Raw genomic sequence first — 25,032 nt, 5'->3', positions numbered from 1 at the left:
AAAACAAGCAATACTATACATATTATAATAATAATAACCCCATCACTATTTAATAGTTATAGTCTGTCTACTCCTCTGGGCTGAATTCATAAACAAGATGGCTCTCTTGAAGCCACCTCTCTTGAAGATGGCTATCTTTGAAGCCACCCCAGATTTATAGTGTTTAAACTGTTAAAATCTTTAAATCTAGGTCTGAATAACTTGGCACATTATGGTAAGCTAAAAGCACCTTGACGATTGACGATAAAGAATTAGTTAAGGTCAGTCCTGGGATGGCTGAGTGATCTCGAGCGTTTCTGTGACAAGGGGAATCCTGGACCAGAGTCCAGCAGTGACCTAAACTGACTGTGTAAAGACATGGAACACCCATCATTTATTACCTCACAAGCATTCCTGAAGTTCAGTGGCCTCTCAGTGCTGACCATGCGTCCCATAATGCACTTGTCCCACTCTGCCTGTGTATAGCCGTGGAAAGACTCCTCCTCTGATAGGAAGATAGGAAAGTGTGGTCTTTTCATTGTGGCAGGGTACACATGCATGCCCTCGAGTGTGCCCACAGATAGGATGGGACACTACATCTGCCAAGAATTTTTCAACCTAGGCTCAGTTATGAGGGTTTGGGCAGCTTGGGCTCTTTCTAAACAGCCATGCACCCAATGTCTAAGAAGAGAAGAGACATAATAACAGGTTAGATTGCAATACTAGCAATTTGGAAATAGCTAGCATGGGTGGTCACCTGTATAACTGAGGTTTAAGCATGTATTTTTTTTATCAAATAAATGCTGCTTTGGTGAGTTAAAAGACTTATTTTAAAACAGTAATATATATAACTGAAAAAAGTAAAGCAATGCAAAAAATTCTTATTCTCTTGTTCTATCCAGAAATACACAGAACCCAAATCTGGTGCTATTTAGAACCATTTTCCAGTGTATAAAACAGTGTTCAAACTTAAGACATGAAGAATGAATGCACATGGCTGAAAATATTGCATCACATAACATAATTTTTTCACACTCTCTCAGAACAGATGATACACTGCTGATCTTGAGTATCTGATAAAGTAAGACCTGGCAGAATCTGAACGATCATCTAGCCATGCCTTCACTTTCTCACCGTCCTTTCCCATCCTGAATCCCAGTCTCTGGGTTTTGGCTCCTGAGGTCCAGAGAGGTGAGAAGAACCATCCTGCACTGGTGATGACACACTGTTTTTTTGTGCTGTCATTCCTCTCCACATTTGAACACTTTGTGAACAATTTTACCCGACTTCTATCTAGACCATTGAGACCCCTTTCGGGCTGAGGAGGCTTCATACCTCCCTTCAGCAGGCAAAGATGGCAGGGACTTTGTTTGCAGACATGGCATGTTTTCTCTCGCCTTTCTTCTCTCCAAAAGCAGATGCAGATATGCAAGCTGCTGGATCTTCCTGAAGGAGTGATAAAGATAGATGAAAAAATTGATGCACAGTTGGTGTCGAAGAGGATTAAGCTTTCCTGCCACCAGCTGCATTAACATCCCAACTCTGCACAGTTAAGGTGGAGGCTAATCTGTTATATAAAAATAATCTGAGAAATAACACCAGAGGCAACAGGATTAGTTTCCTGGAGAACTATGACTGACTTTGCACTCTCTTCTCTACTCACTCTACCTGACACATAACTGTTAGAAAATGTCAAGTGGACATAAATAAACAACCCAACTATGATCCAGACCGAGATGAATACGCAAACTGATTAAAAGACTGGAAAAAATTCTTTTTAGAAAGAAATGCTATAACATTAATAAGCATTAAATTATATATAAAATTATAAAATATAATATATAAATATAAAATTATATATAATGATATAAGCATTAAATTATATTATCCTGTATATTATCTGCGTAATATATATATATATATATATATATATATATATATATATATATATATATATATATATATATATATACAACCCGAATTCCGGAAAAGTTGGGACGTTTTTTTAAATTTTAATAAAATGAAAACTAAATGACTTTCAAATCACATGAGCCAATATTTTATTCACAATAGAACATAGATAACATAGCAAATGTTTAAACTGAGAAAGTTTACAATTTTATGCACAAAATGAGCTCATTGCAATTTTGATTTCTGCTACAGGTCTCAAAATAGTTGGGACGGGGCATGTTTACCATGGTGTAGCATCTCCTTTTCTTTTCAAAACAGTTTGAAGACGTCTGGGCATTGAGGCTATGAGTTGCTGGAGTTTTGCTGTTGGAATTTGGTCCCATTCTTGCCTTATATAGATTTCCAGCTGCTGAAGAGTTCGTGGTCGTCTTTGACGTATTTTTCTTTTAATGATGCACCAAATGTTCTCTATAGGTGAAAGATCTGGACTGCAGGCAGGCCAGGTTAGCACCCGGACTCTTCTACGATGAAGCCATGCTGTTGTTATAGCTGCAGTATGTGGTTTTGCATTGTCCTGCTGAAATAAACAAGGCCTTCCCTGAAATAGACGTTGTTTGGAGGGAAGCATATGTTGCTCTTAAACCTTTATATACCTTTCAGCATTCACAGAGCCTTCCAAAACATGCAAGCTGCCCATACTGTATGCACTTATGCACCCCCATACCATCAGAGATGCTGGCTTTTGAACTGAACGCTGATAACATGCTGGAAGGTCTCCCTCCTCTTTAGCCCGGAGGACACGGCGTCCGTGATTTCCAACAAGAATGTCAAATTTGGACTCGTCTGACCATAAAACACTATTCCACTTTGAAATAGCCCATTTTAAATGAGCCTTGGCCCACAGGACACGACGGCGCTTCTGGACCATGTTCACATATGGCTTCCTTTTTGCATGATAGAGCTTTAGTTGGCATCTGCTGATGGCACGGCGGATTGTGTTTACCGACAGTGGTTTCTGAAAGTATTCCTGGGCCCATTTAGTAATGTCATTGACACAATCATGCCGATGAGTGATGCAGTGTCGTCTGAGAGCCAGAAGACCACGGGCATCCAATAAAGGTCTCCGGCCTTGTCCCTTACGCACAGAGATTTCTCCAGTTTCTCTGAATCTTTTGATGATGTTATGCACTGTAGATGATGAGATTTGCAAAGCCTTTGCAATTTGACGTTGAGGAACATTGTTTTTAAAGTTTTCCAAAAAAAATTTACGCAGTCTTTCACAGATTGGAGAGCCTCTGCCCATCTTTACTTCTGAGAGACTCTTCTGCTTCTCTAAGACAAAGCTTTTATAGCTAATCATGTTACAGACCTGATATCAATTAACTTAATTAATCACTAGATGTTCTCCCAGCTGAATCTTTTCAAAACTGCTTGCTTTTTTTAGCCATTTGTTGCCCCCGTGCCAACTTTTTTGAGACCTGTAGCAGGCATTAAATTTTAAATGAGCTAATTAAGTGGATAAAAGTGTAAAATTTCTCAGTTTAAACATTTGCTACGTTATCTATGTTCTATTGTGAATAAAATATTGGCTCATGTGATTTGAAATTCCTTTAGTTTTCATTTTATTAAAATGTAAAAAACGTCCAACCTTTTCCGGAATTCGGGTTGTATATAGGCTATAAACAGATTATGACTATAGCATCATCCAAAACATTAATTCTAAATAATTTCGCAAGATGTCATCAGCTGGAATTTCCAAATATGCGGTGTGTTACAACCCACAAACCCCCTTAAAGAATACAAATAAAAAACAAATCCATGCAGAAAAGCACGTCCCATTTCTAGAAGGCACTTCCCCTTCCCTCATGAAAGTTTTGCAATTGGTTATAACTCGTTTGAAAGAGGATGCCAAAGCTCCATAAATCAACATGATATTAAGCTATGCAATAATTCTATATATTGCAATAAAAGTCCACTAAAGTACAATACTTCCAATGTATAATATATGACGTATAATATAATTATGTATAGTATCAGACTGAACTGTACTGTAATGCTGTTTATATATAGTATATATATATATATATATATATATATGTGTGTGTGTGTGTGTGTGTGTGTGTGTGTGTGTGTGTGTGTGTAGATTTATAACTTTATATTATAAATCTAGTAAAAACATTGGAGTACGGAGTATTGGAGTACTTGAAGTAGGTTTATTAATACTATTTCAGTCTGTCTACTTTAAAATTTCATATTTTCACATTTCATAATCATACGTGTTCCTTTACTAGCTATTTTTTTACTCTCTTTACTGTTAGCGCCCTCTACTGGTATTCTTAAAATAAAAAAGTGATGTATACCTCATCTGATGGACCTGTAAAGACGCACGTGACGACGAATTTTCTGTCAGCTGTACCGATTAAATTGAATTTTGCATGCGATTCTTCGGCTTTCATAAGTACAAGTGGTAAGAATGTACATTATAGTTCATTAACTTTTGAAAAGCGTTTAATGTAATGTCTTTAAACAGATTTGTGATGCTTTTAAGCGTTTTTGTGTCACTGTTGATGCCAACAGGTTTTAGGTTCTTAATACCACATCATAAAATACAAAGACTCATGCCTCTCAAATGTATATATAACCATAAACGTATTGTCACATTTACACTTGCTTGTCCGTTTGATTGGTGTTTTCGTGAGAGCGAAAAGTTGCTCTTACAAATCTTATTAAACTAAAACCACAATTCTAAAAAAAATCATAAAAGAGAGTGTATCCTACTTTTTTACTTTCTTTCTCAACTTAATTGTTGTGCCCTCATTTATCATTTATTTATTTGCATTTATGAATTACATTATAAAAGTGTATATATTATTTATCATGCTCAATTGAAAAACAACAACATTATACTTGTATTTATCGGGTATTTTAGCATAGCTTTGGTAACCTCTTTTTTGTTGTTCTTTTTTTTATTGCATTTCAATGTTTCCTTTCAGAAATACCACAATCAAACCAGTAGCTCAGATTTACTGTCGTCAATTTAGATTGCGATTGTTGTTGTGCAATCCTAAACGTTTCCATTCTCCTGTGCATTAACATCTATAAACACTAGGGAGAGCTATTTAACAAGATTTCATAGCATCCTTCACACCTTCCAAATTTTCTCACATTGTTTCTTTTCATTCAGTGAAACCTCTTTTCAAATTCATATACATCTCTTTTTGCTTACCTCGAAAGTGAACCCTTCCATTATTTGCATCCTTATCAGCATTTCCTCTTCCATCTTTGCCTTTTCGGATGACATTTGCTCCATTTTTCTCATCATGTCACAGTTCACACTCCAGTGAAAATCTCCGGTTTCGCTGCATTCCAGATTCTCTTGCCTCCATCTCTCTGATGTCCTCATCTACTCCCATCTCCAGGCTCATTCCTCTTGTCACCTGCAGTGGGAGGTGCGGCCAAGGATAGCCGGGCTCTGATTGGCCGAGCAGGGAGGAGGCTTCTGTGATATGGTGATGCTGTGCAGATGCTCAGCAGCAGTGGTAGTCGAGAAAGACAGGCTGGTGGTATCCTCTCGCTCTCTCTTTCCCTCTTCTCTCCCTCCCCCCTCTTTTTCATCTTTCCTTTCCCTTCACGCAGAAGCACGCATACACACACGTGCACTCCGTCACACTGCAGCAGAAGGGAGAGGACACACCGTGAAGCTGTGAGGTATGACCAGGCCTCTCCTCTTCCTCCTGTGAAAGACAGCCTGTCTCTCTCTCTCCTCTGCTCTCCTTCAAGGACTACCGCACCCACGCCTGGAAAAGGACTTACCGCAGCACGACGGATCTACGGATCACTCACACACCTAGATTCTCTTTTCTTGTTGCCAGGCAGTGTTGGCTGAGCGTCAGGACATGCGCTCGAGCATGTGTGCGTATGACAAGGTGCTTTTCTACAGCTGACTGAGCTGTGGTTTATTCATCCCGTTTTTTTCCTCCCTTTTCCCCATCTGTACGTGGCATCCTTGTTGCTTGGTGCTCATCTTCCTCCTGACAAAGCCGGACCATATCCCAGGATGCCGTGCGCCAGGCCACTCTGCTAGGCCGCAGCAGCATGGGCAAAGCACCGGGGGGGTGGGATAGCACGGACGGCTCTGCTCTGGACGCACTCCGCCGCTTCCGATGGGTGAGGACAGCGAGAGCCCCAAAATCAATCACAGCTTCCTCCGAGACTATGTCACAGAAGGTATGTGCACACATCTGCATGAACACTCCCTCTTTGCTTAGAAGAGAAAAGCACATTGCTTCCCATTATACACACTCACATACTCAACCGTAATTTGATCCTGTTCACCTCTCTGAAGTCCTGAAAATAACCTTCATCTCAGCAGCTGAGCGGTAAGGTCTTCTCATTCAGCTGACTCAGACTTTGGTCACCTGGTCCAACCACACACCTATTATTGGGTTACAGTATGCATTAGCAGTGTTGGGAAGGTTACTTTGGAAATGTAATAGGTTACAGATTACAAGTTACCCTGTTTAAAATGTAATAGTAGTGTAACTTTTTCAATTACTTTATTAAAGTAATGTAACTAATTACTTTTGAGTACTCGTTGATTACTTTTCTAAATTTGTGAAAAATTAAAGAATAATAAATAAAAGCATATACATCAACTTAAATACAGTTATCTAATAAGCATGTGACGTATTCTGTGTAATAAACTCCTGAAACATTGGTGTTTTTTTTTAAACTGCTGTCTCTGTATATGATGATAGTTTTCTCAAAATAAGTAAAATGCACATGAAGTGACACAGAGCAGTTCTAGAAATTATGTTTATGTGCTCGTGTACTCCTATATTGAGGCGGCAGAGGTTGAAAACACTGCGAGCTTCAGTAGGCCTATGTGTAGTAAATGAAACCATGTCTTTGCCATTAATTTACAGGAGGGGTGGACTGGGAAAAAAATTCAGACTGGAAAATTCAAACTCATACAAACAAATTCATGGACAAAACTATTTTTTGTATGGACCTGACATAAAAAAAGGTTTAAATCTTTAATTTGGGGACATGCAAAATAATTTAAAGTTCTCTCCTGAACTGCACCTTCACTATTTTTCTCTTCAGTCTCTTTATTTTGCTCTGTTATCCATCTCTCTCATGACTTTAATACTCAAGATTGAACAAAACTATACTTTACAATACAATACTCTACAATACTATTAATATCTTTATAAAAAAATCCTAATACTGTACACGAGTCATGCTTTTCCCTTACAAAAATTAACAATGCTTTTATTAGCCTATATAAAAGTAAAATAACCTTGTTTTGTTTTTGTTTTTTTGCAAATGGATTTGTATTTATTTTTAAATAAATACATTTGTAAAATAATTTTACATTTTTGGTTACCACAGTTAAACAATAGTAACCATTTTCTCTGGATTTATAGTTAAATATTAAAATGTTAATTTTCGTAAGGGTTGTGTTGTTGTCTGTCGTAGCTCCCCCTAAACCTATAAAAAGTAATTTCAGCTAAATTACTACTGTAACATTACAACAGATAATAATGATGTCGTTTATATAGTATTTTGAGTGATGACTTATGAGCAACGTGCTACTGCTTGATTAAATAAAAAAACAAAGACAAAAAAAGCATCTTTACAGATGAAACTGACCTGAAACCCTGAACACTAGTTCTGCTTCTCTGCTCCAGCAGTCTATTCTCTCTCTCTCTCTCTCTCTCTCTCTCTCTCTCTCTCTCTCTCTCTCTCTCTCTCTCTCTCTCTCTCTCTCTCTCTCTCTCTCTCTCTCTCGCATTGATTACTCTGAGTCTGATCCAAACCGTTTGGCGGAGGCGCGGAGAGCGCGCGAGTCATGACTAACAATTCATGACTTATTAGAGATTTAATTATCAAATGGCGGATTCGCAAATGATCGCTTTAGTACATTCGGCAGGCAATTATACAATAATGATATTAAATAGTGGGGCAAAATCGGCTGCCAGGCCACCGGGAATTGTCCCGTTTCTCCCGGTGTCCAGTCCGCGCCTGATTTCCACAGACACGCAGAATGTGCAAGTCATATATTGCATTTTTGGGCCTTTATATTCACAGACACTAGTCCATGTCATGTTTTGATTCAAGTGTACTGACCTACTTTTGATTTAGTCATCCAAAATGTGGCATATTCCGTCCGCGTTAGGCATTCCGTTTTTATGACTGGATTCTACGACAGTATTTCCGCATCCCGGAAATTATTAGGGCGGAATGTCTCAGAATAGTCAGTGTAATTTGGGAAAGAAATCAGTTAAATCTGTATGTGGATGTGTGTAAATATTCAACTGTAATCCCCTTTGTAATCGTTAAAAATTTCATAAGTAACTGTAATTTAATTACTCATTTTTTCGTAGTAACTGTAACTAATTACAGTTACAATAATTTTGTAATTAAATTACGTAACGCCGTTACATGTAACTAGTTACTCCCCAACACTGTGCATTAGTGAGACTGTTTTCATATAATTATTGGGCGTTGTGAGCCAGCCGGAATAACGCATGTGCAAACAGAACCAAGACAGTCTTACATTTCATGCATTTGAGTATGATTTAAATCATATTTGTTTGATTTTGAAGCATGTATTTAAATTTTTCATGCAACTGTTTGCATGCTATTCCTAAAATTGTCTAGGACTCTTTTGTGTCTATTGCAGGCCTTATCATAATCAAGTTACAGAGCAGAATGATTCATCGGGAGCAGGCCAGGCTGTTTTTATGTTTTTTGTCATCATCATTGTACTAGCAGAAGCAGGAGTATGGCATGCTGTTTATCAACTATTAGGGTTTAAAATGTGAAGCCATATGCCCAGACGAAGCTCTTGAATAAAAGTGTTTGCATAGACAAAACCACAGTTGTGCTGTGCTAGCACATGGCCATGAACTAATATAATTTCAGGTAATTTGAAGTTAATTTGTACTGTAAAATGCTTTTTTGGCTGGGAGTTTCATGAAAGACTGTTACATAAAAGTATTAGCATTCAGTTCCAGTTATGCAGAAATTTTCCCTATATTCCAAATCTGTATACATTTTATAAATTAGAAAATAAATACTGTTTCCACCTGCAGTTATTCACATCCCTAAAATCTATAATCTACCACTATAGAAAAGTAAAATGTTAGGAAAACAGTTGTAAAAAATATTGTGCATTATATTATGCGTTTAATATTATGCATTTGTATTTACACATGTATATATTTTTGTGTGTGTGTGTGTGTGTGTGTGTGTGTTTCACTGAAAAAATCAACCAAAAACTGTTTCTTTCTTTCTTTTTAGCTGATGTCATTTCTACAGTGGAGTTTAACCAGACGGGGGATCTGCTGGCCACAGGGGATAAGGGGGGGCGAGTGGTCATCTTCCATAGAGAAACAGAGGTAGGTCAAACAGTTAGCAAAGCACTGCAATGGGGTATTGATAATTGGGGAATAAAGCAGTGTTTTTTTAAGCAGTGGAATGAATATATGGTGAACAGTTCGACTTTGGGGGAGGGGAAGAGCAAAGGTCATAAAATGCTTTGCTGCCAAAAATATTACATACACTAGCATAGGGTGCTGAATATGCATGAGGTGATTTTAATTTCCATTGCCCAAAGAGCCTTACGATAGAATTTAAAAATGGATCCGGTTTGGAATACTTCTTAAAGACATTGTATCAGATATTGACTTTGATGTAGAACAATATGGTTCACAGATCATGCCTTCTTTGAACCAGTGAACTTTTCATGTATTTAACCTAGATGCTGAACAAAACACATTGTTTTTATGTGATAACTCACAGTGAAAACCGCTTATCAGAACCTCCATTTATTTGCTCTTTTAAAGGACATTTAAGCCAGCAATACTAGCAATAATATGCTGGAAACCTTCTCTTTCAAAGAGTTCTTTATTTTCATGACTATGAAAATTGTAGAGTCACACTGAAGGCATCAAAACTATGAATTAACACATGTGGCATTATATACATAACAAAAAAGTGTGAAACAACTGAATATATATCATATCCTATGTTCTTCAAAGTAGCCACCTTTTGCTTTGATTACTGCTTTTCACAATCTTGGCATTCTCTTGATGAGCTTCAAGAGGTAGTCACCTGAAATGGTCTTCCAACAGTCTTGAAGGAGTTCCCCGAGAGATGCTTAACACTTGTTGGCCCTTTTGCCTTCTGTCTGCGGTCCAGCTCACCTCTAAACCATCTCGATTGGGTTCAGGTCCGGTGACTGTGGAGGCCAGGTCATCTGGCGCAGCACCCCATCACTCTCCTTCATTGAAGAGTGATGGGTCATTGTCCTGTTGAAAAATTAATGATGGTCCAACTAAACGCAAACCGGATGGAATAGCATGCCGCTGAAGGTTGCTGTGGTAGCCATGCTGATTCAGTATGCCTTTAATTTTGAATAAATCCCCAACAGTGTCACCAGCAAAGCACCCCCACACCTTTAGAGATGTATAAAGTACTAGAGACCCAGACTTGAGTAAAAGTACAAGTGCTCTATAAAAAAAGTGACTTGAGTAGAAGCTGAAGTGCTCTTTAAGCACCACAATTAAGTAGAAGTACTAAAGTATTCAACATTTTTTGTACTTAAGTATTGCAAGTAGTCTATTTGAAAATTTACTACTCAAGTACTGAAAGTAAAAGTACAAGTATTGTGTTATGTAGTTATTAAAGAAAGTAGTCAAAAGTTTGAACATATTGTTTTTACTATTACAAATGATTAACCTAAAGAACAATCACAATTCCTTTGACTGTAACTTTTTGTAAACAAAAAACAGATTAAAGGGTTAGTTCGCCTAATTTGCAAAATTATGTCATTAATAACTTACCCTCATGTTGTTTCAAACCCGTAAGACCTCCGTTTATTTTTGGAACACAGTTTAAGATATTTTAGATTTAGTCCGAGAGCTCTCAGTCCCTCCATTTCAGCTGTGTGTACGGTATACTGTCCATGTCCAGAAAGGTAAGAAAAACATCATCAAAGTAGTCCATGTGACATCAGAGGGTCAGTTAGAAAATACATTTAGGTCCAAAAATAGCAAAAACTACGACTTTATTCAGCATTGTCTTCTCTTCCGTGTCTGTTGTAAGACAGTTCAAAACAAAGCAGTTTGTGATATCCGGTTCGCGAACGAATCATTCGATGTAACCGGATCTTTTTGAACCAGTTCACCAAATCGAACTGAATCGTTTTAAACGGTTCGCGTCTCCAATAAGCATTTATCCACAAATGACTTAAGCTGTTAACTTGTTTAATGTGTCTGACACTCCCTCTGAGTTAAAACAAACCAATATCCCGGAGTAATTCATTTACTCAAACAGTACACTGACTGAACTGCTGTGAAGAGAGAACCGAAGATGAACACCGAGCCGAGCCAGATAACGAGTCAAGAACATTGATCTATATATATAACTTATATATTATAGATCAGTGGTCAAGAACCGTTTCTGTCAGACATGTCCGATTAGAGAAGCTGATGATACTGCGCATGCGTGATTCAGCGTGAAAGCAAACCGACACACAGAGCATCTGAACTGAACTGATTATTTTGGTGATTGATTCTGAACTGATTCTGTGCTAGTGTTATGAGCATAGACTGTATAAAAACATGGACGTAGTGTCCGTGACATCACCCATAGACTCCTGAAGAGAGTTATTAGCCTAAAGTGTGCAGAGCGAGCCGTCGCCATCTTGGCAGCGCGTCACCGCGCGACTCTCCCGGACAATCAAAAATGGGCAAAAAGGCGGGAGCTAGTTGCTGTAGCCACACCCACCTAGCACAACGGCAGTCAGCAGCGGCAATCCACCTGTCACTCAAGTGGCTACGCCCTTAATTATGCAGAACTTTAAGTCTTAATATAATTTAAACGGATGAGTTATAAAAAAATTCACCCCCCTCACAGTTGTCATGAAGGGCAAAATTAGCTATTTAGATCAAAATCATTTTTTGAACCAGGCTGTAAACATGTTTTTTCCTGCTGTAAAGTTGGGCATTTTAACATGGGGAGTCTATAGATACAGACGGTTGGTCTGGGAACGCCCCCGGGAACGCCCCGTCACGTGATGTGAATTTAGCCCGTGGGGGAAAACATTGCCTTGGCGCCAATTGAAATACATGGGACAATCACGCCGAAGAGTTGCTGTGTCGTTTTCTGTACCTTCAATAAACTAACAAATTATGAATTGAAGTTCTACATCCTTCCTAATAAACATACAGAACCGGAAAGGATGACAAAATGGCTACAATCAATAAGTTGTGAGGATAATCAAGGGAAGTTGTGGAATCCCAAGACTAAGCATGTGTGTGTGTGTGCAGTCGGCATTTCATCACAGGCAGGCTATATTAACATCGTGTTCATTATTAACGTTGTCAAAACTGTGTAAGGTTGTTTCAGAAAGTGGCATGTATATATAATTAGCCTTATCATTCTACCTGAAGCTAAACTATGTAACGTTAGCCTAGTATCGAACATAAACCCACTTAAAAAAGCGTGTGGACACGTAACAACTTAGTTTTGTGTCAGAACTCTTACACGTTCATTCATAAATTCACCCCGTCTGTGTTTGCGAAACGATTGAATCGCGGAATCCAGTCAAAAATAGAACTTGCTGTATAAAGCAGAAGGTCACGGAATTTGGCTATTTTTGAATGAATACATCTACATTAGGGCTGTAAAATATATCAAATATCGATATGGACTAGTGTATATGAATATTAAAGAATCAGAATCAGAATGAGCTTTATTGCCAGGTATGTTCACACATACGAGGAATTTGTTTTCGTGACAGAGCTCAGCAGTGCAACATAACAGCGACAGAACAAAAAACACAATAAGGAATAAAAATACAAAAAAATACAAATAGGTGGGTAAGGATTGACATTATACAAATTGACAATGTATGGCAGGTATATTAAAATGAGCATTTATGTATGTACATGTATATTATGTGGAAAAGTTTTAACTGTACGCTAAGTATGTGTGTTGGATAAATAAGTGTATGTGTATATAAATATAAATATAAGTAGTGTAGTGTGTTCCATGTATGTACATGTATATTATGTGCAAAAGATTTAAGTGTACGCTAAGTATGTGTGTTGGATAAAAAGTGTAGTGTATATAAATATAAATAGTGTAGTGTGTCCCACAGTTATTATCAGCTGTTCATAAGATGGATTGCCTGAGGGAAGAAACTGTTCCTGTGTCTGGTCGTTCTGGTGCTCAGTGCTCTGTAGCGTCGACCATATGGCAACAGTTCAAAGAGGGAGTGTGCTGGATGTGAGGGGTCCAGAGTGATTTTAACAGCCCTTTTGCTCACTCTGGATAAGTACAGTTCTTGAATAGATGGGAGGGTTGTACCGATAATTCGCTCAGCAGTCCGGACTACCCTCTGTAGTCTTCTGAGGTCAGATTTAAAGTGTTAAGCTCCAGGTTGTTGAGAGTGCACCAGACAGCCAGCTCTTTAACCTCCTGTCTGTAAGCAGACTCGTCACCGTCCTGAATGAGGCCGATGAGTGTGGTGTCACCTGCAAACTTCAGGAGCTTGACAGAGGGGTCCTTAGATGTGCAGTCATTAGTGTGCAGGGAGAAGAGCAGTGGGGAGAGAACACAGCCCTGGGGAGCTCCGGTGCTGATTGTACGGGTGCTGGATGTGTATTTTCCCAGCCTCACTAGCTGCTGCCTATCTGTCAGGAAGCTGTTGATCCACTGACAGACGGAGGTGGGCACGGAGAGCTGAGTTAGTTTGGGCAAGAGGAGGTTTGGGATGATCGTGTTAAAGGCAGAGCTGAAGTCCACAAACAGGATCCTCACATAGGTCCCCGGTCTGTCTAGGTGTTGCAGAACATAATGCAGTCCGATGTTTACTGCATCGTCCACAGACCTGTTTGCTCTGTAGGCAAACTGAAGAGGATCTAGCAAGGGTCCAGTGATGTCTTTCAGGTGGGCCAGCACCAGTTTTTCAAATGACTTCATGACTACAGACGTTAGAGCCACAGGCCTGTAGTCATTTAGTCCTGTAATTTTGGATTTCTTTGGGATAGGGATGATGGTGGAGCGTTTGAAGCATGAAGGGACTTCGCACAGCTCCAGCGATCTGTTGAAGATCTTTGTGAAGATGGGGGCCAGCTGGTCAGCACAGGATTTCAGACAGGCTGGTGTAACACAATCTGGGCCTGGTGCTTTTTTCCTTTTCTGCTTCCGGAAGACCTGGCGCACCGCATCCTCACTGAAAAGGAGGTTAAAAGGAGGTGAAAAGGAGGTTAAAGTTAAAAGAGACTACAATTGTTCTACGTGTCTCTGGGAATGAGTGCTCAATATGTGCATTTTTGTCATTCAGATACACACAATGTTCGCTGTGTTTTCCCCCACGCCGACTCCGCCCTCGCCACGCCCCCAGCTATGACTTGATGACGACTGTATCTATGGGACTGACTCCCTTTTGCAGCCAGCCTCAAGCGGCCAGTCGATGAATTGCAGTTTTAGTCACTTCCTTATTGGCCTCACGAGAGAAAGCGGGAGGTTGGCGCTCGGTTATGAGCAAGCGGCAACATTCTGATCTGAATAATGAAGCCTACCCGGAAGTGCGAAAAACTGCAATACATCGAAAATCCGCCAGGGGAAGGTCCCAAAAGGGAGCAAATGTCCATAGTCCCATGTTAAAATGTCCGTTTTCACAGCATAAATTCATGTTTTTACAAGTTGGTCCCATGGACTTTTATTGTATTTTTCGATAGCTTCCGAGTGCCTGACAACTGTGAGGGGGGTGATTTTTTTTCTAACTCGTTAGTTTAGATCGTATTTAGATATAAAATATATGACAATAAGGGTGTGGTTAACTTTGAGTGACAGCTTGATTGACAGCTGACAAGGCAGCGCCACGGAGAATGACAACAAGAAGCGCCATTTTTTAATACAGTTGACATATAATACTACTGTTTCTGTATCATGAAATGTAGTTTTAAGAGGTTTTCAGGCGAGAATGTAGTTGTTTAAAGCTCAAATCTGTGGTTTATTTAAAGATTTATGAAAATTTTATCCAGTTGATCCAGCGATGACCGGGCGCTCGGCGTTCATGTACCCCGCCTGAAGCAGTCTTTCCTCGGCTAGACCTTCTAAAGTTTGCCGCCAATGCCGCGGACTCTGGCGTCTCTGTAGTGGTTAAACATGAGATATAATTCATCTTGTGTATATCTAATGGGCGATTTTTGGTCTCGTAAATCTATAATTTTTTCCCTAGGCAATCGTTTTGGCTGAGGGGAAGTTTCATAACTTTATAAGCTATTTAACTTTACCGATGTATGGTTAGACTAGAGCGCTGACTTTGTATGTTTAACTGAATTGTTTGCTTTATTTGTATAGCTTCTTATACCTTTTACTTATGCTTTTATAATGGCTAATATTGATAAAACTGAAATTTAACAAAAAGAGACTGGGTTGAGTTTTGTCATTTTAAATTTTAATACAACGAAGATGATCTGTAATGTTGTTTACTGCAAAATCTGTTCTTTAGTACAAATGCACATATTGCCTGGACCATAAAATGTTTAATATTTTTATATTATATTTAAAATGAAAAGAGGCAGGTTTGTGTTTTATATTTTGTTTTTTCATAAATAGGCAAACGTTATGTGTAGTTGAATATAATCAATATGCATTGCCTGAACCACATTTGTGTGGCTATAATGTTTAGGATTTCTTTTAATGAAAACGAAAATAGTTAGTATGGTGTTTTATAACATATTTCGTTGCCTAAAATATACACAGAGATAACCGAATTTGCAGAGCGAGCTGAGTGAAGCGTGCTGCGTCAGAAGGTGGGCGGGGTTAGGATTTCCCAAGATGGCGCTGCCCATACCCCCCATAAACGGCTTCAAACCCGTTCTTCAGAAAGTCTATGGGTGACGTCACAGACGCTTTGTACATATTTTTTACAGTCTATGGTTATGAGCCCAGGTAAACCGAAGGCTTGCAGTCAACGCCAATGACGCCATTACGTCGAGCGCAAAAGAACCGGTGAACTGTTTTCTTCAACTGGTTTATTGAATCGAACTGTCCGAAAGAACTACTGGTGATCCGAAAACCGATGCAACCGGTTCTTCACTCGTGAACGAGTCATTATCTGGCTCGGCTCGGTGTTCATCTCTCTCTTCACAGCAGTTCAGTCAGCACGCGCAGTCTTCTTAATCGCTTGATTCGCTCAATGATGTGCCAGCTTCATCAAACCTGCCATCTACAGTTCAGTTTGTAATGGAATGATTCGTAACATTTTTATAATTGTAACGAGTAACGATGCAGCACATAAAAAAAATATCGGAGTAAAGGATTAAACTCATCGAAAATATGTACTGAAGTAAAAGTGGAAGTAGGAGAAAAAAATAATACTCTAGTAAAGTACAGATACCGCCTTTTAGTACTTAAGTACAGTAGTGAAGTAGTTCTACCTCGTTACTATACATCTCTGCACACCATCACACCTCCTCCTCCATGCTTCACGGTGGGAACCAGGCATGTAGAGTCCATCCGTTCACCTTTTCTGCGTCGCACAAAGAAACAGTGGTTGGAACCAAAGATCTCAAATTTGGACAGACCAAAGCACAGATTTCCACTGGTCTGATGTCCATTCATTGTGTTCTTTAGCCCAAACAAGTCTCTTCTGCTTGTTGCCTTTCTTTAGCAGTGGTTTCCTAGCAGATATTCTACCATGAAGGCCTGATTCACACGGTCTCCTCTTAACAGTTGTTCTAGAGATGTGTCTGCTGCTAGAACTCCGTGTGCCATTGACCTGGTCTCTAATCTGAGTGTGAAGAGTGGGGCGGGGCCGAGAGACGTGGGAACAGGAGCGAGGCCGGTGGAGTGATTGGAAATGAGCGACACCTGCTCGACCCACCGGTCTCGAGTCTCACGGAGGAGATGGAGGGATATAAAACCGGAGCGACGACAGTGATGGACGAGAGAGGACCAGGCCTGGAGTTTAGTTGGGTTTGCTTTTTATTTATGCGCGTCAGTCGTCCGTGAGGGGCTGACGTGCTGTTTTGTCTTTATTTTTATTATTAAAGTCTTATTTGATTGTCCGCCGGTTCCCGCCTCCTCCTTCTCGTGATCATGGAGTTTTAATTGTTACACTGAGCTGCTGTTAACCTGCGATTTCTGAGGCTGGTGACTCGGATGAACTTATCCTCCGCAGCAGAGGTGACTCTTGGTCTTCCTTTTCTTGGGGCGGTCCGCATGTGAGCCAGTTTCTTTGTAGCGCTTGATGGTTTTTGTGACTGCACTTGGGGATACTTTCAAAGTTTTCCCAATTTTTTGGACTGACTGACCTTCATTTCTTAAAGTAACGATGGCCACTCGTTTTCCTGTACTTAGCTGCTTTTTTTCTTGCCATAATACAAATTCTAACAGTCTATTCAGTAGGACTATCAGCTGTGTATCCACCTGACCTCTGCACAACACAACTGATGGTCCCAACCCCATTTATAAGGCAAGAAATCACACTTATTAAACCTGACAGGGCACACCTGTGAAGTGAAAACCATTTCAGGTGACTACCTCTTGAAGCTCATCAAGAGAATGCCAAGAGTGTGCAAAGCAGTAATCAAAGCAAAAGGTGGCTGCTTTGAAGAACCTACAATATGATATATTTTCAGTTGTTTCACACTTTTTTGTTATGTATATAATTCCATATATAATTCCACATGTGTTAATTCATAGTTTTGATGCCTTCAGTGTGACTCTACAATTTTCATAGTCATGAAAATAAAGAAAACTCTTTGAATGAGAAGGTGTGTCCAAACCTTTGGTCTGTACTGTACATTCATCAATGTTTTAAACATGGATTTATGTACATTTATGTACATAAGCATATGCATTGTATGTTTAATTGGGCCTTCTTTCTTACTGCAGTCTAAAAGTGAATCTGAAGAGCTGGGAGAATCGGGTGAGTATAATGTCTACAGCACGTTCCAGAGTCACGAACCGGACTTTGATTATCTGAAGAGTTTGGAAATCGAGGAGAAGATCAATAAGATCCGCTGGCTGCCACAGCAAAACGCTGCCCACTTTCTCCTCTCTACTAATGGTAATCACACCACTTCCTGTCCATCAGGAGTTAAACTAGCGTCTTATTTGTCAATCTAATCCTCCTAATTACATTACAAGAGGCTCATAATTTTAGGCCGGATACTCAAAGGCATTGTATTTATTTTGTGCAAGAAATCAGTACCAGATATTAGACTAGAAATAGTTGGGCTGAATTGCATTTCACATTGCTATCTTCTGTTTGAACCAATGCATCATAAGACATTTTTAATAGTAACATAAGCATGAACAATGCTTATCAAGACCACTTGCATTAAAAATGCCTTTCAAAGCCACAGAAAGATGTATTGATGTTTTAGTAAAGAAAGTCTGAGTTATAAAAATTAATAGCTGGTAATTTCTAAGAAATGTTCCAACAGATAAAACTATAAAGTTATGGAAGGTGAGCGAGAGAGACAAGCGGCCAGAGGGCTACAATCTGAAGGACGAAGAAGGGCGAATAAAGGACATCTCCACCGTGACCTCACTACAGGTATTTTCATAGCTGGCATATTCAATCCAGTGCAGATGGAGGGTTTGTTTTTTATGATTTGATTGATTGATTGATTTATCATTCGTTTTAATCACTGTTTTTGTCATGCTCTAAAAAAGTTTTACATACACAGCTCTCTGGAATACATTTCTGATTGGTCAATCAATGCATTCTGCGGTTAAATATTTCTGTATAATGACTGCTAAATTGTATATTTGACAGCTGACATTATCAACCTGTTTCCTCCTTAAAGTACTAGTGCTAGTTTCTCATATAACTCCCTGGGCTATTTCTTCTCACATGACGATAATATTAACTTAAATCAATATTTAAGATACATTTTTTTTAGTATGTAGGAGTGTAATAAGCCAGATAATTTACAATTAGTTGGTTATTATCTCAAAATACATTTTTTAGGGTGATTTGAGATGCAATCAGGGTGTGTTAATACGATAACCTTAAAAAAAAATACAATTAAAAATTACAAATAAATGGGTGAAACGAATATGCTCACTTTTTAAATGTTGATCCCATAAAATGTTTGTTAATTAGTTATTATAGCTATTAGTTGTTATATGTTACTTAGTGTTACCCTAATTCTGAGTAGGTGATCTAAAATAAGAAGACTTCTGATGACTTCTAAATGTCATTTCCTTCAAGGTGCCGGTCCTGAAGCCCACTGACCTGATGGTTGAGGTGCGGCCGAGGAGAATCTTTGCCAACGGCCACACCTACCACGTCAACTCCATCTCAGTCAATAGCGATGGCGAGACATATCTGTCTGCTGATGATCTCAGGATCAACATGTGGCACCTGGATATCACAGATCGAAGCTTCAGTATCCTTTAATACAAAATATAATACAAAACAAAATGCAGCCATTCGGACTGTAACTTGTGACTTTAAACTGGCCTATATAAAATCAAATAACTGGGACAGAGGCATAAACGTTCCATGCAGTATAAAAATGGTTCTATTCCTGAACTGATTGCTTTCGTTTCTTTGTGTTCTCGTGTCTGGACTGAAGGCAGACGGTTTTGTGTTCCAGATTGCGTAGCTGCTCTTCTTTTTAAGCAAGGCACTGACCTAGAAATAAAATATCTATGGAAACATTTAAATAATTCACCAAGGAAACACTCTCCTTTAAAACACATAATAGCTGCCTTGAGGAAAATTGTAGGTTGTGTGCGTGTGATGTGTAGGGCTTACTGAGTAGATGTGTGAGGATGAACATTTATGTGTGCGTGTGAGTGCTCAGAATGATAATCATATGATTGTACAGTTTTACACCAATCAGGGAAGCTATGCATAGTGTATAATCCCCCACTATCAGAATGTGCTTTTAGTTGTAGGCCTTGAGTGATCTCTGGAACTAAAGTACCACAAAAATATAATAATAGTGGTCAATATGACTCATGTGCTATATTTCAAGTCTTCTGATACCATACCATAGATCTGTATGAGAAACAGACAAAAATTTAAGCCGTTATTCACTGAAAATCTTTATGTGGGAGGAGACTGGCCAGCAACCAGTTTCAGGTGTAGATGGTTAGTTTTATCATTAAGATCGCATAAAGGGTTCTTGCAGCAATAGGTGGTGGTTTTTCTGCAGTTCTGGCGTGTGTCTGTTGTGCTCAACGTGCAGCCTCCGTACCCTTTCATAGGCTGATTATTTAAGAGGTTTATTCTCTGTCTGGGAAATGAGGCAGACAAACATTTATTGCTGCGGTACCTTCAATGGGCTGATGGCCGTGTTGGAATGCTGAATAACGTACCTTTTATCAATCATGTTTGGGGATTGAGAGCTGAGATTGGGTAACTGTGTTGCAGTTGTACTTTCGCTGAAGGGCAGACCAGCCACTGTTTCTTGTATATTTTAGATTTGTATTGTGGCTTGTTATTGTTATTTGATATTGATTTTGATCTTAAATGTTATTTGTCATTTGTTTTGTTTTCTTTGGTACTGCTCTCCTCTTTTGTGTGTTCCAGTGGTCAGAGGCTTTGTACAGGGCCGGGCCTGCATCTACACTAGACCTCCTTTGGTGTGGGTGATTTGGGTGGTGTGACACTGCTGTGTGGTGTGTACTGGAAGTTGGCACTGAAATAGTGACTTAAAGGTTACTACTTATTTGCAGTGTATGCTGTGGGGTTTCTTCTGTCTTCTGTCTCTTACAGGTGGTAGGAGGTCCACAAGAGCAGGCCCGACCCTCTTGCAGTCTTGAGGAGAGCCAATTCCAACTTCTGTGAATGTTATTAACAGTTTTTAACATTTGATGGTTCTATTGGAACAATAAAATTGTTACCCTTTGTTACAACCTACATTTGTTGTCCATAATCCGTATTGTGACCCCTAGAGGGCTCCTCCTGCCTTAAATAAGGAGGTGGCGTAGTCCGCTTATATTTACTACACTACATTTTGTGGCGTAGTCCGCTTATATTTACTACACTACATTTACATTAATTAGGAGTCTCAAATAGAGAAGAGAGCTTTCAGAACTGTAAATCAGAAACTGTCCTTGACCCCTTCCCCTCTCAGACATTGTGGACATTAAGCCGGCTAATATGGAGGACCTGACGGAGGTAATAACAGCTGCAGAGTTCCACCCACAGCACTGCCACCTGTTTGTATACAGCAGCAGTAAAGGCACATTACGCCTCTGTGACATGAGAGAGTCTGCACTCTGTGACAAGCACTCCAAAAGTAAGTAACCACACTTTTACAGTAAACATGAAATCAAAATATACACTTCGTTTTGTCTTAATAAAATCCCTCTTGTGACAGATGAATCTATTCTCAAATCTTGCATTTAACCTCTTGAGTTTCTTTATGCCCTTCTTTGCTAGAACCTGTTGTAAGTAGCTTAGTTAAACGAGAAAGCGGTACACAGAAGAACAGCTGTGCTAGCCACTGGGGAAATTAGCACTGTAGCAGATGTAGTCAGATTTACACTTACAGCTGCATTAAAAGACAATCAGACCACAGTGTTAAAGATGTTTCATTGCTGTCATTAAGTGTAAAACCATTGAAACGGTTTCCCAGCACACTCAGACTTTCAAGTGAATCTGTCCTCCAGTTTGAATCTGTAATATTCTCTATGCTCCACTTTTAGTCTTTGAGGAGCCAGAGGACCCAGGCAATCGATCTTTCTTTTCTGAGATCATCTCGTCGGTTTCTGATGTTAAGTTCAGCCATAGTGGACGCTATCTGCTCACCAGAGACTACTTGACTGTCAAAGTATGGGACCTCAACATGGAGAAGGGCCCAGTGGAGACCTACCAGGTGGGTCTTCATAAGCAATACCATAAACATATGATATTTATACCATAACATATATGTTAGGCTAAACTATTTCTGGCTGATTTTAATTTTTTTTCCCTTGTGAAGTAAGACACTTTTTATACTCATTCTAGTGAATCAGTTCAACCTAAATGTTCCTCTCATGTGAGGTGTTGGAAAGTTAGTGTTACTTATAAACTATTATAGTATTTATTAAATTAAAGTTTAGTAAGTTTGTTATAAGCTTTTGTCATTTTTATTGTATTTCTTTAATATTTGTATTACGCTTTAGTCTTATTTTTAACAATTTTAACACTTCAGCTTAAATCTATTTTATTTCTGTTAGTTGCCAAGGCAAAATTTCTAATCTGTTATTTAAATTTATTTGATTTTGACTTGATTTCGATTAAAAAAAAAACTTTTTTTTAATGTTTGTGATTTTACTTAGCAATACCAACACTGATCGAAGTTGATTCTCATGGACAATTAATGTAAATGAACTGATTCAATAAATAACTGATTTGTGTCTTCTTTATTTTTATAGGGAAATATTTAGTCATATTCTCCTCTGTTAGGATGTATTCTTGTTTTTAGTATAAATACATATAAACACTTCCTTGTGTGTCAGGTGCATGAGTACCTAAGAGGCAAACTCTGCTCTTTGTATGAAAACGACTGCATCTTTGACAAGTTTGAGTGCGTCTGGAATAGCACAGACAGGTAAAAATCTCTGAAGCCTTGAATAATCACATCTTATGCAATATATAGGCTTATTTCCTGTTTTAGACTAATAACCTCTTTCTCTCCCTTCCTACTTCCTCTCTTGTATTTCTATTATTATCTTTATTCTTTTGATTTGCTCATTTGTTCCCCTTCCAAACTCTTTTTCACTCCGCATACCCATTCTGGTTTATACCCATCATGCTTACCGTATCCCCTTCAAGTGTAATCATGACAGGTGCGTATAACAGTTTTTTCCGGATGTTTGATCGTGAGACCGGTCGCGGTGTAACCCTCGAGGCATGGCGTGAGAGCAGTAAACCGCGTGCCGTGCTGCGGACTCGCCGCGTTTACACCGGGGGCCGGCGTCGCCGGGGAGACGTGGGCGTGGACAGTCTGGACTTCTCTAAAAAAATTCTGCACATGGCTTGGCACCCGGCTGAAAACATCATCGCCATCGCAGCCACTAACAACCTCTATATCTTTCAGGACAGGGTCAATGCGGAAAACCAGTGACAAGAGTCATGTAATGGGGTAATGCAGTAATGCTCTTCACAGGGCCACACACACCAACATGCATTTAAATCATGCACATGTATTAAATTTATCCTTCAAAACAAACATTATTGGTCCTGTGAAGGTGGGCATAGTTGGCGGACTATGTTTGCCGTTCCAGGAGAGCAGTTATATATACAGGTAGCTAGTGACTTTAACTGATAACTGTTTGGTTAATTACACCGCCAAGAATGTTGCCAATGAGCTACAGAATGTGAAATTTATGATTGGCATCACAGTAAGCCAATCCTGGACTTCTTTGATATGTGATGGATGGTGTTTCCGGCCAATCCCTGACTGCGCTGATCTGTGATTGACAGCTGTTTGGATAAAGGCTGGTGTCTTTAGGCTGAAGACCAGGAATGAGACCGCTCCGCTCCTCTGTGCCAGGGTGCCATGGAGACAGGTTACTCAGTTGCCATGGTAACAAGAGTGCTCTGAGTAGTCTTCCTATCACGTGCTTCCCAAAAACCTATCCCACAATGCATCTGCTACACGGGCACTCATTTTACTTCACGTTGAATCGACCATTTGTAGAGACTTGATTGCCTATATGACCGTATCACTATATCTCACACTTGGAGAAGGCTTGTCTGGTGTCTTATGTCAGAAGTATTGAACCACTACTTCATCAAAACACTGTCTTAACCTGGTTACACCTCATGATGGGTTATATTTACACCTGTATGGTAAGAACAGTATTGGTAGGTCTCTCAAAAAAATAAATAAACAAAAACTACAATAAGGGTATATCACACTGCTAACACTCTTTTTAAAAAAGTCTCCTGTAACACTGTGCACGGAAATGTACATGAGTCAGGAACTCTGATCAAACTCAGGATCAAACTCTGATCTGGTTTCTGGTTATGCAGGAAGCACTGCCTTTTTATTCATGATTGTAGCTACTATACAGATCCCTCAAAAAGAAATTTAAACAGTCAAAAATGTTGTGACACAGGCTACAAAAAGTGCAGAAAGACATGGAAATCACTTGGTTATCAAATCAGGCAAATTATTTACCACAAACAATAATTATGACACATTCCTCTATTTGTAGAAAAAAAAGTACTTTCAGTGGAAGTCTGTGGGACATTGGAAGGGTTTAAAAGCAACATTTTGCAGCTTGTATGTTTGCTGAAGTGTTGATATGAATGATTCTCAGTGTTTGAGCCCAAGGCCCCTCATTTTCCACAAGAATATCCAACAACCCCATGACTTTTCCATTTGTTCGTATTTAACTGGAACAAATATTTTTAACACAATTTATACCCAATATTTTAGAGCTTGGCATGACTAGAAAACTATATATATATATATATTTACGGTATATATATATATACATATATATATATGTATATGTATATATATATATATATATATATATATGTATATGTATATGTGTGTATATATATATATATATATATATATATATATATATATATATATATATATATATATATACAGTACAGACCAAAAGTTTGGACACACCTTCTCATTCAAAGAGTTTTCTTTATTTTCATGACTATGAAAATTGTAGAGTCACACTGAAGGCATCAAGGGCTATTTGAGCAAGAAGGAGAGTGATGGGGTGCTGCGCCAGATGACCTGGCCTCCACAGTCACCGGACCTGAACCCAATCGAGATGGTTTAGAGGTGAGCTGGACCGCAGACAGAAGGCAAAGGGGCCAACAAGTGCTAAGCATCTCTCGGGGAACTCCTTCAAGACTGTTGGAAGACCATTTCAGGTGACTACCTCTTGAAGCTCATCAAGAGAATGCCAAGAGTGTGCAAAGCAGTAATCAAAGCAAAAGGTGGCTACTTTGTGTGCCTACAATATGACATATTTTCAGTTGTTTCACACTTTTTTGTTATGTATATAATGCCACATGTGTTAATTCATAGTTTTGATCCCTTCAGTGTGAATCTACAATTTTCATAGTCATGAAAATAAAGAAAACTCTTTGAATGAGAAGGTGTGTCCAAACTTTTGGTCTGTACT

The 25,032-nt window shown here is 39.1% G+C and overlaps 1 protein-coding gene and 1 long non-coding RNA gene across 2 annotated transcripts; one reads left to right on the top strand and one right to left on the bottom strand.

Moving 5' to 3' along the window:
• Window positions 1–6,040: 6,040 nt before the first annotated feature.
• On the top strand, window positions 6,041–23,818 carry LOC132142276 (serine/threonine-protein phosphatase 2A 55 kDa regulatory subunit B gamma isoform-like). The gene is made up of 9 exons (XM_059552026.1): window positions 6,041–6,117; window positions 9,199–9,296; window positions 17,815–17,989; window positions 18,369–18,481; window positions 19,142–19,319; window positions 21,018–21,182; window positions 21,592–21,761; window positions 22,387–22,478; window positions 22,703–23,818. Exons 1-9 carry the CDS (start codon window positions 6,054–6,056, stop codon window positions 22,992–22,994), a joined length of 1,347 nt encoding a protein of 448 aa, XP_059408009.1. The 5' UTR covers window positions 6,041–6,053; the 3' UTR covers window positions 22,995–23,818.
• On the bottom strand, window positions 9,152–17,897 carry LOC132142277 (uncharacterized). The gene is made up of 2 exons (XR_009434038.1): window positions 17,810–17,897; window positions 9,152–9,277 (listed from the first exon to the last, which is right to left on the bottom strand). It is a non-coding gene; the product is annotated as an uncharacterized LOC132142277 (long non-coding RNA).
• Window positions 23,819–25,032: the final 1,214 nt, after the last annotated feature.

Source organism: Carassius carassius, chromosome 6 (assembly GCF_963082965.1).
Source record: "Carassius carassius chromosome 6, fCarCar2.1, whole genome shotgun sequence".
NCBI classification, from domain to species: domain Eukaryota; kingdom Metazoa; phylum Chordata; class Actinopteri; order Cypriniformes; family Cyprinidae; genus Carassius; species Carassius carassius.
Note: the sequence above shows the minus strand (reverse complement) of the source record. Positions and strands in the feature narration are given on the sequence as shown.

What these genes read in the sequence shown, in the direction of transcription:
- LOC132142276 (XM_059552026.1), top strand. Translation starts at nt 6,054, where the DNA reads ATGGGTGAGGACAGCGAGAGCCCCAAAATCAATCACAGCTTCCTCCGA. An exon ending in CCGAGACTATGTCACAGAAG is followed by an intron (nt 6,118 to 9,198) that starts GTATGTGCACAC and finishes CTTTCTTTTTAG; the next exon opens with CTGATGTCATTTCTACAGTG. An exon ending in CTTTCTCCTCTCTACTAATG is followed by an intron (nt 17,990 to 18,368) that starts GTAATCACACCA and finishes ATGTTCCAACAG; the next exon opens with ATAAAACTATAAAGTTATGG.